At 48.9% G+C, this 18507-nt stretch overlaps 1 protein-coding gene across 7 annotated transcripts in view; it reads right to left on the bottom strand.

Moving 5' to 3' along the window:
- Positions 1-18507, bottom strand: part of GPR155 (G protein-coupled receptor 155) — a 61467-nt gene that overhangs the window by 33937 nt on the left and 9023 nt on the right. For all 7 annotated transcript variants that reach the window (XM_073646905.1, XM_073646912.1, XM_073646907.1 and 4 more), the window contains 4 exons: positions 16465-16630; positions 12811-12966; positions 12563-12646; positions 2479-2599 (listed from right to left, as the gene is read on the bottom strand). In XM_073646905.1, the coding sequence (XP_073503006.1) occupies positions 2479-2599; positions 12563-12646; positions 12811-12966; positions 16465-16630 (527 nt within the window). The remainder of the gene's footprint in view (positions 1-2478; positions 2600-12562; positions 12647-12810; positions 12967-16464; positions 16631-18507) is intronic.

The following is an 18507-nucleotide window of genomic DNA, read 5'->3' as shown; positions in this document are numbered from 1 at the left end:
GTAGAGAGCTCCACTCCGACTCAGACGCCAGCAAGGTGGAGGTAGGGTACTGGTATGGGCTGGTATCATCAAAGATGAACTTGTGGGACCTTTTCGGGTTGAGGATGGAGTGAAGCTCAACTCCCAGACCTACTGCCAGTTTCTGGAAGACAACTTCTTCAAGCAGTGGTACAGGAAGAAGGCGGTATCGTTCAAGAAAAACATGATTTTCATGCAGGACAATGCTCCATCACATGCATCTAACTACTCCACAGCGTGGCTGGCCAGTAAAGGTCTAAAAGAAGAAAAAATAATGACATGGCCCCCTTGTTCACCTGATCTGAACCCTATAGAGAACCTGTGGTCCATCATAAAATGTGAGATCTACAGGGAGGGAAAACAGTACACCTCTCGAAACAGTGTCTGGGAGGCTGTGGTGGCTGCGGCACGCAATGTTGATCGAAAACAGATCAAGCAACTGACAGAATCTATGGATGGAAGGCTATCGAGTGTCATCATAAAGAAAGGTGGCTATATTGATCACTAAGTTTTTTGTTTTTGCATGTCAGAAAAGTTTATTTCTAAATTTTGTGCACTGATATTGGTTTACCTGGTGAAAATAAACAAGTGAGATGGGATTATATTTGGTTTTTATTAAGTTGCCAATAATTGTGCACAGTAATAGTTACCTGCACAAACAGATATCCTCCTAAGATAGCCAAATCTAAAAAAAACCCACTCCAACTTCCAAAAATATTAAGCTTGGATATTTATGAATCTTTTGGGTTGATTGAGAACATAGTTGCTGATCAATAATAAAAATAATCTTCTAAAATACAACTCGCCTAATAATTCTGCACACAGTGTAGTCTTATAATGAGCTATAAAAATTCTATATTCAGAAATGTTTGTGGTGATAGGTGAATGAACACAAGGTAAAAGTCAATGTCAAGCCATGGTTAACCCCTTCACCATCTTGGGTTTTTCAGTTTTCGTTTTTTGCGCCTCTTCTTCCCAGAGCGATAACTTTTTTATTTTTCGGTCAATATGGCCATGTGAGGGCTTATTTTTCGTGGAACGAGTTGTACTTTCGAACGACACCATTGATTTTACTATATCGTGTACTGGAAAACGGGAAAAAAATTCCAAGCGCAGTGAAATTGCAAAAAAAAGTGCAATTCCACAATGTTTTTTTTTTTTTTACCATGTTCACTAAATGCTAAAACTGACCTGCCATTATGATTCTCCAGGTCATTAAGAGTTTGTAGATACCAGACATATATAGGTTCTTTTTTAAATGGTGAAAAAATCCAAAGTTTGCAAAAAAAAAATGGCGCCATTTTCCGAGACCCGTAGAGTCTCTATTTTTCGGAATCTGGGGCCAGGTGAGGGCTTATATTTCGCACGCTGAGCTGACGTTTTTATTGATACCAATTTGGTGTAGATACGATGTTTTGATCACCTGTTATTGCATTGCAACATAATTCTGGCGTTTTGATGCTTTTTCTTGTTACGCTGTTTACCGAACAGATTAATTCTTTTTATATATTGATAGATCGGGCGATTCTGAACGTGGCGATATCAAATATGTGTATTTTTGATCTTTTTTAATTGTTATATTCTGAATGGGGAAAAAGGGGGTGATTTGAACTTTTATTTTTTTTAATATTTCTAAAAACTTTTTTTTCTTCACTTTTCACATACTTCAATAGTCTCCATGGAAGACTAGAAGCTGTGATCATCTGATCGCCTGTGTTACACATAGCATGGCTTCAGCCCTGCTATGTGTAGCAGAAATGCTCATCTGCTATGACTGCCGACCACTGGGCGGCACTCATAGCAGATGGCTATGACACCCACAAGGGTCTCCTGCAGACCCCAGGTTGTCATGGCAACCCATCAGCGACCTGCAATCATGTGACGGGTGCGCCGATGGGCGGGTCTTATGACGTGCTTCTGGCGCGGCCATGTTAAATGCCGTTGTCGGAGTTTGACAGCGGCATTTAACGTGTCAACAGCCGCGTGTGGAGCGTGATTCCACCCGCAGCTGTTAGGGGCACATGACAGCTGATCAGATCAGCTGGCATGTTGCGGACTCATCGCCGGAGTTCGCACCAAAGAGGGGGAGGCGACCTTGGACGTACCTATACGTCAAAGGTCGTTAAAGGGAACCTGTCAGCCTGCTTTTACTTATAAAAGTAGTGGTATGGCTGTACACGTGCTTGTTGTCCGCCAATTCTGCTGAGATGCAATCTATTGCAGAAGTCATATGCAAATTAGGATGTAAATGCACTGGGGGCAGGTCAAGGCACTTGAAAGCTGCAATGAGACGCCCCCAGTGCACCTCCACCCTGATTTACATGTCTTCACTAGATTTCTCATGACTGGCACAGAAAAGCACTACAAAAAAGGTGTCACTTTTATTGGGGGATTACAGTGTACGTATCTTAAATAACCTAGGGATATAAAGTTTGATTGGAGGCTGTAGCGTCAATATACCTGTCCACAGGTAAGTACTGTAGAGGGCACTGTAAAGGATCACAAACACCAAGATCTGCCCCACAATGTTCCTTTCCTTTATGATGAAGTTCCATAACATCATTGCAATGCAGACAATAAGCTGGAGAGAAAGGAAAAAAATATATAAGGTCAGCAGTCTCGACAAGCATTTCTAGATGTGTTCTACATACATAACAGTGAGATTTACCAAGAAATTATAAACTTGTATACACTGATCCTTTCCTTACCACTGAAAATAAAAATGGAAGCAACCATCCGCATATTCTATGGACAAACACTTCTAGTTTGTCAGAAATTTTAATTAAAAAGGTGTTGTACCAAGTTTGGAAGTTATTTTCTATCCATAGGATAAGGGATAACTTCCCAATTGCTATGGGTCCAATCACTGGGACCTCCACTGTGATGAAAGCCGGCCGGTGGGTGCAGCTCTCTGGCGCCCCCTTACCTCTCAGGTCAGTCAAGGTACTGCACCTAGAGAAAGTAGTGCCAGGAAGCTGCAACCAGCGCAGGGAACACGGTAGTGTGTTATCCCTTCAACGTCACTAAACCGTAACGTCACTACACAGCACAACTCGCTAGCGCCCTCTTAGCCTCAGGTCAGTCAAGGAACTGCACCTAGGATAAGCGGTCGCCAGGGAGACTGTCCTGTAACCTACTGGGTATCGGGGCCCTCTGTAGTGAGGGCGGTATATATATCTTCCTTGGCCGCGCCAGGAATATATATATCTGAACCTCCGACCGTCACTACCAGCCTTCCCCAATCCCCAGTTGGTATGCTGCCACCAGTCCCTATTTTAGATATACGCCCAGTCCGTGAATGGGCCTATATCGGGTCAGGAACCAACCCTGGGTAGCGTTTTTGGCTTGAGCCGAGCTCACACGGACGTGCGTTCGTTATGCAGAATAAAAGGCAGGCCCACAATTACTTGAGGTAATTGATTATAATAATACACTAGATACACGATATACAACTAAATATACACAGGTATAAGGTCAGGCTAAACTATACAACAATGGAATACAACACACAGAATCACCACAGCATATCAGTTACCGGTTTCTTGATTTTCTTGTGACGCAGGGAGAGGATTCTGCGATCGCAGGCACGGTTCTTTGTTACAGGCTGAGGCCTACCACCGCATGGTCAAACTGCTCCTCCCCTTGGTGGCCTCAGCTGGTGCTCAGATGTTCAGCACACCACTCTTGGGTCAAGACTGACTTGTCTCTTGTCTGTCCTGCTATCTTACCTGCCCCGTCCCGCCCACTGCTGGTGAGGTCAGCTGGCTCAGTCTCCACCCTCAGGTCTAACTTCGATCAGAAGCCCAAATTCTATGGAACCCAATAACTTCTTCTGGGATGGTCTCATGATACCCCCAGGGGTTCCCATGGATTCGGGCCGCCGTAACCGACCTTTTGATATCAATTATGATACCATACGGTCCTCAGGAATGGCTCCGCGCTATATCTTGGCTTCCAGAGCACGTACAAACGTCTACCGCGGAGGTTTGTGTGCGCAATGGCTCCGGGACGCCGTGATATTTTTTTATTGGCCCATCCCACGCAACATGCGTGTACTATTCATGTTTCTATATCTTATGCCTCCATGCTTGTGACAGACAAAGAAACTAGTCCTATGGGACAAATGGTCAGGTACAGATAGACGAAGCACCCCCCCCCTGCTGGCTGGGTTTCCTCTCGAAGTCTTTGAAGCTCCTAGCATTCAAGTGTTAAGTAGGCTTCTTATCTTACAGGAGCCTGGATGGGGGGAAACTATCTAGTTGACGTTTTAACAGAAGGTCCCAAGGGTGGGGGCTGCTGAAGTGTGGCCATCCCTGGATATGATTTATCATTACCAAGATGGCGGCTACAGGTTCATCACACCTCCCCCTATACGAGGGCGCGAGGGGGTAGCACATTCCTGTGTTCCCCCGTGCGTCCTTCTGCACCCTCCCCTTGCCGGGATAACCCGTCAGCGTTACCGTGGTCACGGCCTCTTCTGTGGCGAATGGAGAAGTGGTACTGCTGGAGAGCGAGGCTCCAGCGTAGCAACCTGCCATTCGACCCAGAGACCGTGTGTAACCAGCTGAGGGGGTTGTGGTCCGTCTCCACGGTGAAATGGCTCCCGTACAAGTAGGGCTGCAGACGCTGCAGGGCCCATACAATTGCCAGGCATTCTTTTTCCACCGTGGAGTAAGCCACCTCCCGGGGCAGTAGCTTCCTGCTCAGGTACAAGACAGGATGTTCCTGGCCTGTCGTGTTGACCTGACTTAGCACAGCACCGAGGCCAAAGTCACTGGCGTCGGTCTGTACCACAAACGGCCGGTCGAAGTCGGCAGCTTGCAGTACAGGGGAGCTACTTAGGGCGGCCTTGAGTGCCCCGAAAGCTGTCTCGCAGGCGACTGTCCAGTCGACTGCGACGGGCAGCTTCTTCTTGGTGAGGTCCGTCAGGGGCTTGGCCAGGGTGCTATAGTGTGGGACGAACCTCCTATAGTACCCGGCGGTCCCCAAGAAGGACATCACCTGCTTTTTGGTCCTAGGAGTGGGCCAGGATGCGATGGCATCCACTTTCCCCGGTTCTGGCTTCAGAACCCCCCCGCCTACCCGGTGACCCAGGTAGAGGACCTCACTCATGCCCAGCTGGCACTTTTCCGGCTTGATGGTCAAGCCTGCCCGGTGGATCCGACCGAGCACCTGCCGCAGGTGCTCTAGGTGATCCTCCCAAGTGGGACTGAAGACTGCAATATCGTCCAAGTACGCAGCCGCGTACCCTTCAAGTCCCTCAAGCAGCGTATTGACCATCCGCTGAAAAGTGGCAGGGGCATTCTTCATGCCGAATGGCATCACTGTGGACTCGTACAGTCCAAAAGGGGTGATAAAGGCAGAGCGTTCCCTTGCCGCGGGGGTCAGAGGAATCTGCCAGTACCCCCGGCTCAGATCCATGATGGTCAGGTACTTAGCCCCGGCCATCCGATCGAGCAGGTCATCGATGCGTGGTATGGGGAACGCATCGGTGGCCGTTACAGCGTTGAGCCCCCGGTAGTCCACGCAGAACCGTGTAGTTCGGTCCTTCTTTGGTACGAGGACTACAGGCGAGGCCCACGCGCTGCTGGATGCCTGGATCACCCCCAGCTTCAGCATCTCGTCTATCTCTTGGCGCATGTTTCCCTGCACCTCGAAAGAGACCCGATATGCTGAACGCCGGATCGGCGGGTGATCGCCAGTGTCCACGTCGTGGACAGCCATCTCAGTCCTTCCGGGCAGGCTGCTGAACAGCCCCCGGAAGGGGTGCAGGGTGGTCCCCAGCTGGGACCGTTGGTCCTCCGTGAGCTGGTGGCCAACCCCCACATCCTCGATGGACCCACCCGCCTTGGCTTGGGTGAGCAGATCCAGGAGGGTTTCTACCTCTCCTTCCTCGGGAAGGTTGCACACTGGGTGGGCAGTCGCTTCCCGCTCATGATGAGCCTTCATCATGTTCACGTGGAAGGCCTTCCTCCTTCCACGGGCGTGATCCAGGGTGACCAGATAGGTGACGGCGTTGAGTTTCTGGTGCACGAAGTAGGGACCTTCCCAGGCTGCCTGAAGCTTGTTCTGTGGTACGGGGACCAGTACCCACACCTTTTGACCCACCTGGTAGGTCCTCTCACAAGCATTCTGGTCGTACCACCGCTTCTGGTCGGCCTGGGCCTGGGCCATATTGTCCTGCACCAGCTTTGCCAAGGCCATCATCCTGTCCCGGTGGCGCACGACATACTCGATGACCGACACCTCGGGGGTGGCCAAATCCCCTTCCCATGCTTCCTTCACCAGAGCCAGGGGGCCCCGTACCCGTCGCCCGTACAGGAGCTCAAAGGGGGAGAACCCCGTTGAGGCCTGCGGAACCTCCCGGTAAGCAAATAGGAGGTGTGGGAGGTAACGCTCCCAGTCTCTCCCGTGGGAGTCGACCAACATCTTAAGCATCTGCTTTAAGGTGCCATTGAACCGCTCACACAGGCCATTAGTCTGTGGGTGATACGGGCTGGCCACCAGATGTTGCACCTGCATTTGCTTACAGAGGGACTCCATCAGCCGCGACATGAACTGGGTCCCTCGGTCGGTGAGCATTTCTTGGGGGAAACCCACTCTGGAGAAGATCTCCAGTAAGGCGGTAGCCACCTTGTCGGCCCGAATGGACGACAAAGCTACCGCTTCCGGGTACCGGGTGGCATAGTCCACTACCGTGAGTATGAAGCATTTCCCGGAGTGGCTGGGAGTGGACAGAGGTCCAATAAGATCCACAGCGACCCTCGAGAAAGGCTCTTCGATGATTGGCAGAGTTACCAGTGGGGCTTTGGGGCGCGGCCCCGCCTTCCCCACCCTCTGACAGGTGTCACACGAACGGCAGTAGGCACCCACCGCGGCTCCCATCCCAGGCCAGTAGAAATGCTGAGCTATCCTGGCCTTGGTTTTAGCGATCCCTAGGTGTCCGGCCATCGGAATCTCGTGTGCGATCCGCAACAATTCCGCCCTGAACGGATAGGGTACCACTAACTGTCGGTCCCTGGGCCACGCCTCCGGTGAACCCTGCTGGACCGTTACCCGGTACAGCCGTCCCTGGTCCCAGACCACCCGCTCGCAGTCTGACTCCATGGGAGGCTGTGCCGCCTGTTCCTTGAGAGCTTTCAGGCTGTCGTCTGCTTCCAACGCAGCCTGAAATTCCTGACTTGATGTGGCCAGAATCGACGAAACTGCCACATCCTCTGTCAGCCCCTCCGGGCATGTCACCTGGCCGCTGTCTGACCCGGCAGACACTTGGTCAGAAGTGGGGAAGCCGTCGGACCTCTGCAAGGCTCCTTGGGCTCCGGCGCTCCCACTCCTGGTGACAGCGGCTATGACCGCTGTGACCGTGGGTAGTGCCTGCTTCCCCTCTGTTTCTGACCAAGCCGCCCGATCAGGCAGGCTTCCTAGGCCTTTGGACATCTCGGATGTGGGGAACTCCTGCCCTGGGGTCTTACCTGGCGGCTCCTCTCTTGGGACACCCCCACCTCCCATGGCCTGTTCCTCCCCCTGCAGTGGGCCTATACTCAGCAGCCTGGATACCCCTGGGAGCCCTACACTGCCGGTAGCTGCCCCCCTCTCCATCCCTGAGCTTCCCTCTACAGAATCCTGCCCGCCCCCTCCCTCACCGGAGGACAAGAGGTCACGGCACGCCGGCTGAGCACCTCTGCGGGCATCCCCACACTCCCCACCTGCTTTCACTAACCCTGTTTGTGTTGTGTCTGTGCAGGTGTTACCCTCAGGTTTCACTCCCTCCTCCTCAGCAGGACGCACACTACATACAACATGGTTGGCATTAGCAGCAGACAAATCAATACACTCTTGGGGGGCCGAACTTGGGGGTTCAGAGGGTACATACTGCGATACAAGACGCCCCAAGTCGGTCCCTAATAAAACATTTGCGGGAATATTTGGCGTTACTCCCACCTCCCGCATCCCCCTTCCGGCACCCCAGTCCAAATACACCATGGCAACGGGAAGTGCCGGCTCCACGCCTCCAACCCCGGAGACGGAAAGAGTCTTTCCTGGTACCAAGTCCTGGGGGGACACCACCTCAGGCCGTACCAGTGTTCGTTCAGCGCCCGTGTCCCGCAGTCCCATGACCGCAGAACGGCCTATGGTGACGGGTTGGATGTTGTCCAGGGACCTACCACCACCCCCTCCCACACACAAAACATTGGGCGCTCTCTGGGACTGGGATGGGGTCTTTTGGCGCTGGGGACACTCAGCCCTAAAGTGTCCTGGTTTGTTGCATAGATGACAACGTCTTACGTCTGGTCCTTGCCTGGAGAGGGCAACAGGGGGATACACCCCTTGTGTTCTAGGGGCCGGGGAAACAGGGGCATGACTGGGCTTACCCCCTCTCCAGGTGCTGCTGGCAGACTTCTTCAGCTCAGGCGCCCTGTTATTGGCATACTCGTCTGCCAGGGCGGCTGTAGCAGAAGCCCCTGTTGGTTTTCGGTCACGGAGGAACTGTCGGAGGTCCTCTGGGCAGTTCCACAAGAACTGCTCCGTGACGAACAGTTCCTGGACCTCCTGGCGGGTAGTAAGCGCTAGACCCGAGGTCCAGTGCTCTGCGGCTCTCAACAGCGCCCGCATATGATCGGTCCAGGTGTCCTTGGGGCCACGCAGCAGGCTCCGGAACTTCTGGCGGTACGACTCGGGAGTGAGGTTGTACTGCCGGATCAGGGCCCGCTTGATGCAGTCGTAGTTCTGTACCTCCCCGGCAGGTAAGTCCCCCAAGGCATCCAGGGACTTACCCCTCAAACGGGGGGTCAGGTATCTGGCCCACTGATCCCGGGCCAGATGGTGCTGAAGACAGGTCCGTTCAAATGCCACCAGAAAGGAGTCCAGGTCCCCATCCTTCTCCAGTAGAGGGAAGTCCTCAGCTCGGACTTTGGACGACTTGGTCTCCTGATGGGTTGGTTGCTCTAGCGGAAGCCCCCGCTGGGCCAGGTCCAGTTGGTGCTGGCGCTCCGCAGCTCGCTCTGCACGCTCCGCAACCTCCCGGCGCTCTGCAGCTTCACGCTCCGCAGCCTCCCGGCGCTCTGCAGCTTCACGCTCCGCAGCCTCCCGGCGCTCTGCAGCTTCACGCTCCGCAGCCCGCTCCGCAGCCCGCTCCGCAGCCCGCTCTGCACGCTCCTCCTCCGCTGCCTTCTCTGATGCTGCCAGGAGGGTTTTGTAGACGGCATCGCCATGAGACTGGAGACTTGCCATAGCCGCTTGTAAAAGGGCTTGTGATCTGGACAGGCTGGGCTGGGTAGGTGGTGGGCAGCCCACTGCGGGACCGTATACTGGGGACTGGCTCCCTGAGGTGCCCGGGCTGGACTCCTCCTCGCCATGAGTAACAATGTCCTCCCCTCCTGCCACACGGACCGTAGCATTAGCCTCTTGCAGGGTCTTGCTCCTGGTGCCGTCTGCCATCTTGGTAACCGACACCGCTGCAACCCTGAGTTTGCACACACCTTGTTATACTTTTAGCCTGACCGTCTAACGTTGGGCTGACCTTAAGACTCCAGCAGTGGAAGTTACCACTGGCAGTCTTTAGTGCCTGGGAGTAGGGGTCCCACAACACTATTATTCTGCAATCCCACCGCTCTGCCACCAATGTTATGAAAGCCGGCCGGTGGGTGCAGCTCTCTGGCGCCCCCTTACCTCTCAGGTCAGTCAAGGTACTGCACCTAGAGAAAGTAGTGCCAGGAAGCTGCAACCAGCGCAGGGAACACGGTAGTGTGTTATCCCTTCAACGTCACTAAACCGTAACGTCACTACACAGCACAACTCGCTAGCGCCCTCTTAGCCTCAGGTCAGTCAAGGAACTGCACCTAGGATAAGCGGTCGCCAGGGAGACTGTCCTGTAACCTACTGGGTATCGGGGCCCTCTGTAGTGAGGGCGGTATATATATCTTCCTTGGCCGCGCCAGGAATATATATATCTGAACCTCCGACCGTCACTACCAGCCTTCCCCAATCCCCAGTTGGTATGCTGCCACCAGTCCCTATTTTAGATATACGCCCAGTCCGTGAATGGGCCTATATCGGGTCAGGAACCAACCCTGGGTAGCGTTTTTGGCTTGAGCCGAGCTCACACGGACGTGCGTTCGTTATGCAGAATAAAAGGCAGGCCCACAATTACTTGAGGTAATTGATTATAATAATACACTAGATACACGATATACAACTAAATATACACAGGTATAAGGTCAGGCTAAACTATACAACAATGGAATACAACACACAGAATCACCACAGCATATCAGTTACCGGTTTCTTGATTTTCTTGTGACGCAGGGAGAGGATTCTGCGATCGCAGGCACGGTTCTTTGTTACAGGCTGAGGCCTACCACCGCATGGTCAAACTGCTCCTCCCCTTGGTGGCCTCAGCTGGTGCTCAGATGTTCAGCACACCACTCTTGGGTCAAGACTGACTTGTCTCTTGTCTGTCCTGCTATCTTACCTGCCCCGTCCCGCCCACTGCTGGTGAGGTCAGCTGGCTCAGTCTCCACCCTCAGGTCTAACTTCGATCAGAAGCCCAAATTCTATGGAACCCAATAACTTCTTCTGGGATGGTCTCATGATACCCCCAGGGGTTCCCATGGATTCGGGCCGCCGTAACCGACCTTTTGATATCAATTATGATACCATACGGTCCTCAGGAATGGCTCCGCGCTATATCTTGGCTTCCAGAGCACGTACAAACGTCTACCGCGGAGGTTTGTGTGCGCAATGGCTCCGGGACGCCGTGATATTTTTTTATTGGCCCATCCCACGCAACATGCGTGTACTATTCATGTTTCTATATCTTATGCCTCCATGCTTGTGACAGACAAAGAAACTAGTCCTATGGGACAAATGGTCAGGTACAGATAGACGAAGCACCCCCCCCCTGCTGGCTGTGTTTCCTCTCGAAGTCTTTGAAGCTCCTAGCATTCAAGTGTTAAGTAGGCTTCTTATCTTACAGGAGCCTGGATGGGGGGAAACTATCTAGTTGACGTTTTAACAGAAGGTCCCAAGGGTGGGGGCTGCTGAAGTGTGGCCATCCCTGGATATGATTTATCATTACCAAGATGGCGGCTACAGGTTCATCACATCCACCAATCCTAAGAACTGGCTTCTGAAGAGTCCAAGCAGAATGGAGCAGATATGCGTACCTCAGCTCCATTCATTCTCTATGGGAGCGCAGGAGATAGCTGGTTTTAGGCACTTCCATAAGAATCATTTAGCACACTTGTCTCACTAATAATATACGCATACCACTTCTACATAGCAATTTATACACACTACCTGAAAAAGGGGACCTCAAGTTATAAAAAAGACATATGCTTTCGTTTTAATATTTTAAATATGCCCTGCAGTTACGCCCTGACTACACCGTTTCGACACACTTCTTCCAGGGGGCGTTCCCTGGAAGAAGCGTGGCGAAACAGCGTAGTCGGGGTGAAGCTACAGGACATGCACATTTCTTCATGTGACCACCTGCTGTGATTATGTCTGCATATATTTGATTGCCTAAACTCACTATCCAAGCTGAAAATCCTATGTACTAGATCTTCAAGAGTACATTTACTCCAAGGCTATAATACAGGATTCAGTTTACATAGGCACTTGCACTTTAGCCTGATATTGATATGTGGATTTTTTCACTTGTATATATTTAATATTCATTATTGTACATCTTTGAACAATTCCTGTATTCTTTTTGAAGGTATTCCCTGCTTATTTTAATCTATTCATTTTAATTAATTTTTCAATAAAAAATGTATATTTTAAACATTGAAAGCATAGGTCTCTTTGTAATTTTAAATCAGTTTTCTTAGGTAGTGTGTATAGACTCCCATAAGAATGAATGGAGCGGAGGTGTGGATGCTCGACCCTTCTCCATTCATATTGTGCCTTTCAGAGCCCTGTTGTTGGGATTAATGGGAGTCCCAGCAATCGGGAAGTCATCCCCTATCTTATGGGTAGGTGATCACTTTCTAACTTGGTACAACCCCTTCGAAACTTGTTTATATAGTGCACTGCCCACATCAGATGTGACAAACAACTAAATTCCTCCCACAATATTGAAATGTGATACACCACCTTACGATAGTTATTAGCTTTAGTCTTCTACCACCCCTTGTACATTCTAATCCGGGTGACTTCTCTGGATAGGAACCACAATGGATATATTAACGTTGCCAGTGTCACCGCAAGGGTGGTGGCTTTTGACTTTAGCAGACAGCACGGTGGCTCAGTGGTTTGCACTGCAGCCTTGCAGCGCTGGTGCCCTGGGTTCAAATCCCACCAAGAACAACATCTGCAAAGAGTTTGTATGTTCTCCCCGTGTTTGCGTGGGTTTCCTCCGGGTTCTCCGGTTTCCTCCCACACTCCAAAGACATACTGATAGGGAATGTAGATTGTGAGCCCCAACGGGGACAGTAATGATAATGTCTGTAGAGCGCTGTGGAATTTATACTGCTATATAAGTGAGTAAAATAAATAAACCCCATCATACATTGGGTGGAAACTATACATGATAGGCACTTACTTGAGCAAGAAACAGATTGGCAGTGAGCATGTGAGGAAGTCGCTTATACTTCTTGCTGAGAAGTAAAACAGCCAGAGACCAGATCTGTAAACATAAAAGATAATAAACCAGATATAATGAATATTATTTTATAAATCAATTGCCAAATTAAAAGTTGGGTTCTGACTTAAGCCCCTCCAGATAATAAGCATGTTATTAAATATTAATAACCAATACGTGGTCACCCTTCACCCACTGTGTAAACTCACCAAGGAGACCAGGCTCACGATACTAATATCAAAGCTGATGTTTTGCAGAGCGGACACGAGGGGCTTAGGATCCATTGTAGGAATAGTCAGCAGCCAGGCCGACACGTACATGATGGGAGCAGACACAAAGGTGCTGATCACCATTCCTGATGTGATCTGGAAGCAAAAGAACCTGGCTGTGTTATCAAATAAGTGATCACCCTGGCAAACAGAGCAGCCTGGCATTATCAGAACGGGGAGCTCAGTCTTTCCTTGCTTTGTTTCCAGAATGCAAAAGTGTCTATTAGTCATTAGAATGTCTAGAATAAAACCAGGTTCCGTTATACAGGGTGGTCCAAAAGTAGGTGGCCAGAAAATAATAACATTTATTTTGATTTATATATAAAATTATATTTACTAACACAAGCATAACATTGACAATTAAATTTTATTCTGAACAATAATACAAAAGCCCTTAAATTTTATCAATGCCGGTGCTCAAACTGTTTTCCATTACAATTTGCACAGCTTTGAAGTCTGCCTCTTACGCTTCAACAAGTTTTTTTGCACAAGTCTCTTTGGGTATTAATTTCTTGAAATGCATCTCTTATGTAATTTTTCAAATCACTGACACTTTTTGGTTTTCGACTATAAACTTTGCCCTTGAGTACTACCCAAAAGAAAAAATCCATTGGGGTCAAGTCTGGTGAACGTGCCGGCCAATCAAGTGGGCTTCTTCGACAAATCCATTTATTAGGAAATGTTTCATCAAGATACTTGCGGACCACTCTTGAATAATGTGGAGGGGCCCCATCTTGTTGGAAGTAAAGGTCATTTGAATTAGGCTGTTGCTGTAACTGGGGAACAACTTGATTCATTAGAATTTTGAGATACTTCTCTCCTGTGACTGTTTCATCAAAAAATATTGGTCCTAAAACACCAAAACTTGAAATACCACCCCAAACATTGACACCAGGCTCATTTAGTTGTTGCTCTAATGTTAAATGCATGTTCTCATTATACCAGTAAATACAATTATGTCTATTAATATGGCCGGATAATTTGAAAGAAGCTTCATCACTCCACATAATGTTATCTAAAATTACTGGATTTTCTTCAGTTTCGTTAAGCATAATCTCACTAAATTGCAGCCGCCTGTCTGGATCATCCTCCAATAAACCATGAATTAGATGTGGACGATCAGCTTTCCACCCAATAGATTTCAGGATTCGCATGATAGAAGCTCGTGAAATTCCCAATTCCATAGAGGCTCTTCTGCGGACTTTTTTGGACTCCGAATGTTTCAGCAACAAGTTGTTCATTATCTTCTGTACAGACTGTTTTGGGTCGACCAGTTTTTGGAGCATTAAGGATTGAGCCAGTGGCATTGAATTTGTCACGAATGCGGTAAATGGTTTGTCTCTTTGGGGCTTGAGTACCAAATGTTTCAACCCAATTTGCTCTAACGGTTTCAGCATTTTGAGATTTCCAATACTCTGTTAAAATCCATTTTCTTTGATCTGTATTTAAATTATTTGCCATTATGTGTTATCTGAATTATCTGAAAAGAAAACAGATTTGGGGGAGATCTATCTGTGAAAACTAGATCTGTGAAACTGGCTCAGTTGCCCTTAGCAACCAATCAGATTCCACCTTTCATTTTCCAAAGAGTCTGCGAGGAATGAAAAGTGGAATCGGATTGGTTGCTAAGGGCAACTGATCCAGTTTCACTTTACACCATATTTGATAAATCTCCCCCTTCATAACCTTATTACACTTTCTGTCCACCTACTTTTGGACCACCCTGTATATACCATGCCCTCCAGAACATGGCGCTATGTAAGGCTCTGTTCACAATGCGATTGCACTATAGGTTGGACATACTGGCCCTATATACCTATGACATCTGCACTGTATAGCCCTTGCATACAACCTCGACAGAGGCCAAAGGAATAGTCTTGTCTTCCGTTGAGTGAATTAATGGGGTATTCCTATCCCCAAGATCCTATCTCAATATGTAGTAGGTGTAATAATAATAATAACAATAATAATTAATAATAATAATAATAGTAAATACCTCCAATTAGAAATGTAGTATAGTTTTTCTGATTCACTAGGTCTCTTTCCTCATGTGCAGGGCATTGTAGGACCTTAGGTATTATATTATTAATACTACACCAATACATATTGGAATAGGATCTTGATGGGAATACCCTGTTACGGTCTATTTTCTGGGGATACCATTAGGAGGAAAAGGTGAGCAATCTTATTGTGTGGGAGCATTAATTCTTTGTAGGTGGCATTATTACCTTGTTGTGATATAAATGAGGTATTATTTCTATGTGGAGGCACAAACATGACATTATTACTATGTGGGGGTTACTAAAGGGGCATTATTCCTGTGTTGGGGGACAAGAGTACAGGTTATAATTGTATGGCAGAGTAGGGGTATTATTACTATGTTGGGGGACAAGAGTACGGATTATTATAGTGTGGATGCACAGGGGGCATTATTAATGTGTTGGGGGACAAGAGTAGTGATTATTATTGTGTGGAAGCACAGGGGGCATTATTAGTATTTTGGGGCTCTGGGAAAATCACTTATCTTTTGGGGTATATAAAGTGTCACTATTAATGTGTAGAGCGCAAAGGCAGGCACTCTTACTGTGTGGCATCATTTGAGGCACAATATGAGACATTACATAGTACTACTTTTTTCAGGGGCGCCATCTGCGTGGCACTATTTTTGGGGGGTAAATATAACTTCTGAAGTAAAGTATTTTGGGGAGAGGGGTACAGTAACTGAGGCGAATAGGGTAACAGTGGGATGAGTGTTTGTGGAAGTGGGCAAAAGACAGCAAGAGCGCTGGAAAAGTGAAGAGCCAAGATGACTGGAAGAAGTCTTTATTGCGGTCTGGGCAAGATGGCAAATAAGGGAAAATTTAAGGACTAACTGTGAATCACTGGGTTAATTATACTGCAATTACTTACGGTATATGATCTTTCCAGACCTGGCATCTACCACTGGTCAATGGTGGTAATATTGTACAGGACATTGCATTCATTATGATATTATCCAGTCACTATGCATGATACAGTGCTATTATTTATGTGCAGCATATGACCCACGTATGGCTCATTACATGCGATGTATTTTGTTTTTGTCATATATAGGAGCTGAACTTTTGCACCAAGGCCTTTGAGTTTTTAGTTAAAGGGGTATTCCCATCTCCAAGATCCTATCCAAATATGTAGTAGGTGTAATAATAATAAAATAATAATAAATATTATTATTAGCAAATACCTCCAATTAGAAATGTAGTATAGTTCTTCTGATTCGCTATGTCTCTTTCCTCATGTGCAGGCATTGCAGGACCTTAGGTATTCATGGTTACGTCCACTGATATAGTGACAGTTAGCTAGCTGCTAGTGGTCGTAACCATGGATACCTAAGGTCCTGTAATGCCTCCACATGGGGTAAGTGACATAGCGAATCAAAAATACTATACTACATTTCTAATTGGAGGCATTTGCTAATATTATTACTATTACACCTACTACATATTGGGATAGGATCTTGGAGATGGGAATACCCCTTTAAATCTCCAATTGGCATCATGCATGAGGACATCACAAGTCTAGCCGTCTCATGGAAAGTGAAGTCCTAACACGTACAATCTCAACCTCCATGTTGAACTGGTGTGCAAATATAGCAACTCCTGGGGCCACGGGGAAGACTCCGTACAGAAATGCATAGTTTGATAAACTGGTGTGGTTGACCGCAGAGTTACTCCGATCCAGCAGTTCCACCATTTCTCTGCAGATAAGTGGCAAGACCAGCCTGGAAAAAGCAAAAATACAAGGCAATTTAAGAAGATGGTGCAAGACAATTCATATTCACCTGTACACATGGTGGCTGCAGCTTCATACACCGACTACCCACCAGATGACAGACCATCATTTACAAAACATGCACCGAATTTACACGATGTGCTCTGGATGCTCTTTTTATATATATCTTAATAACGCAATTATTAAAAGATTCTGTAACTTTAGTAACTGAACCCTTAGCATATAGAAGTGTTAGAAGCCTCAGCAGGAGCTTCATGTCAGATTCTGTCATATTTGATTGGGTGAGAGACGCTTTTACAAGCGTTGAAATACTCTGCAGCGCCACCAAAGGAAAAAATTAAGCATTACACAGCTCCAAAGAAATTAATGGACTGCCCATGTAAAGCATGGACGTGCCGAGTCCTCCCGTGCCAGAGACTTTCCCTGCAGAATTTCTTTGCTCTGACACTATTAGATGAGGGTCCTGAAAAACACATTGATTCATCTCCTGGCATAAACAATGTGATGTGCAGAGAGTCAAGGGCAAAAGTGAAGACAGCGGCCAACATGTGATACTGTTTATGTCCGGAGACCGGCGAGGGACACAGCAGCCAGTGACGAGGACAAACACCGGTCTGAGAGGGAAGTACAGGGAGTTACTTTGTTTTTTTACTTTTAATTCCCCACCATGGACCCACGTGCCATAACTTTTAAAGTTTGGGGCAGTACGGTGACTCAGTGGTTAGCACTGTTACTTTGCAGCACCGGGAACCTGGGTTCAAATCTCACTAATGAGAACATCTGCAAGCAGTTTGTATGTTCTCCCCGTGTTTGAGTGGGTTTCCTCCGGGTTCTCCGGTTTCCTCCCACACTCCAAAGACATACTGATAGGGAATGTAGATTGTGAGCCCCAATGGGGACAGTGATGATGATGTCTGGAAAGAACTATATAAGCATAGCACAATAATAAATAATAATTTAAGTGGTTGTGTCATCAACCACTAAAATTATGGGTTTCAGCAGTAAACTGTTGGTATTCGTGCAGAATAAGAAAATAGGAAGGAGCCACAGAGGACATGAAACTGGACACAGAGAAGCAAAAAACAAATGAAAAAGGAGAAAATGGGTTTTGTAGAACAATGTGTAAATATTTAAACAGTCAAGTGCTCTCCATCAATGGCATTAAGAAATACAGCAGATTATATACTGGAGTGCAATGCTACTTATTGACGTGTGCGGCATTAACCTATTCTGCTGCACAGTGCGCTTTTATGTACACTCTGGGTGGGAGACACAATCATTCAAAGAAGTGCTGCTTGTTAGGGCATCTGGGAAACACGACAGTCGCGGAGAGCGGGAGGAGGGGAGGGAGGGGAGGGAGGAGAGCGAGGAGGGGGGAGGGAGGAAGAGCGGGAGGGGGGAGGGAGGAAGAGCGGGAGGGGGGAGGGAGGAAGAGCGGGAGGGAGGGGGGGGAAGAGCGGGAGGGAGGGGGGGGAAGAGCGGGAGGGAGGGGGGGGAAGAGCGGGAGGGAGGGGGGGGAAGAGCGGGGAAGAGCGGGGGGGGAAGAGCGCGGGAGGGAGGGGGGGGGAAGAGCGGGAGGGAGGGGGGGGAAGAGCGGGGAAGAGCGGGGGGGAAGAGCGCGGGAGGGGGGGGGGGGGGAGAGCGCGGGAGGGAGGGGGGGGGAGAGCGCGGGAGGGAGGGGGGGGGAGAGCGCGGGAGGGAGGGGGGGGGAGAGCGCGGGAGGGAGGGGGGGGGAGAGCGCGGGAGGGAGGGGGGGGGGAGAGCGCGGGAGGGAGGGGGGGAGAGCGCGGGAGGGAGGGGGGGGGGAAGAGCGGGAGGGAGGGGGGGAAGAGCGGGAGGGGGGGGGGAAGAGCGGGAGAGGGGGGG

Source organism: Phyllobates terribilis, unplaced genomic scaffold (genome assembly GCF_046119375.1).
Source record: "Phyllobates terribilis strain yellow unplaced genomic scaffold, ASM4611937v1 Scaffold_9__5_contigs__length_417890890, whole genome shotgun sequence".
Taxonomy (NCBI): domain Eukaryota; kingdom Metazoa; phylum Chordata; class Amphibia; order Anura; family Dendrobatidae; genus Phyllobates; species Phyllobates terribilis.
Note: the sequence above shows the minus strand (reverse complement) of the source record. Positions and strands in the feature narration are given on the sequence as shown.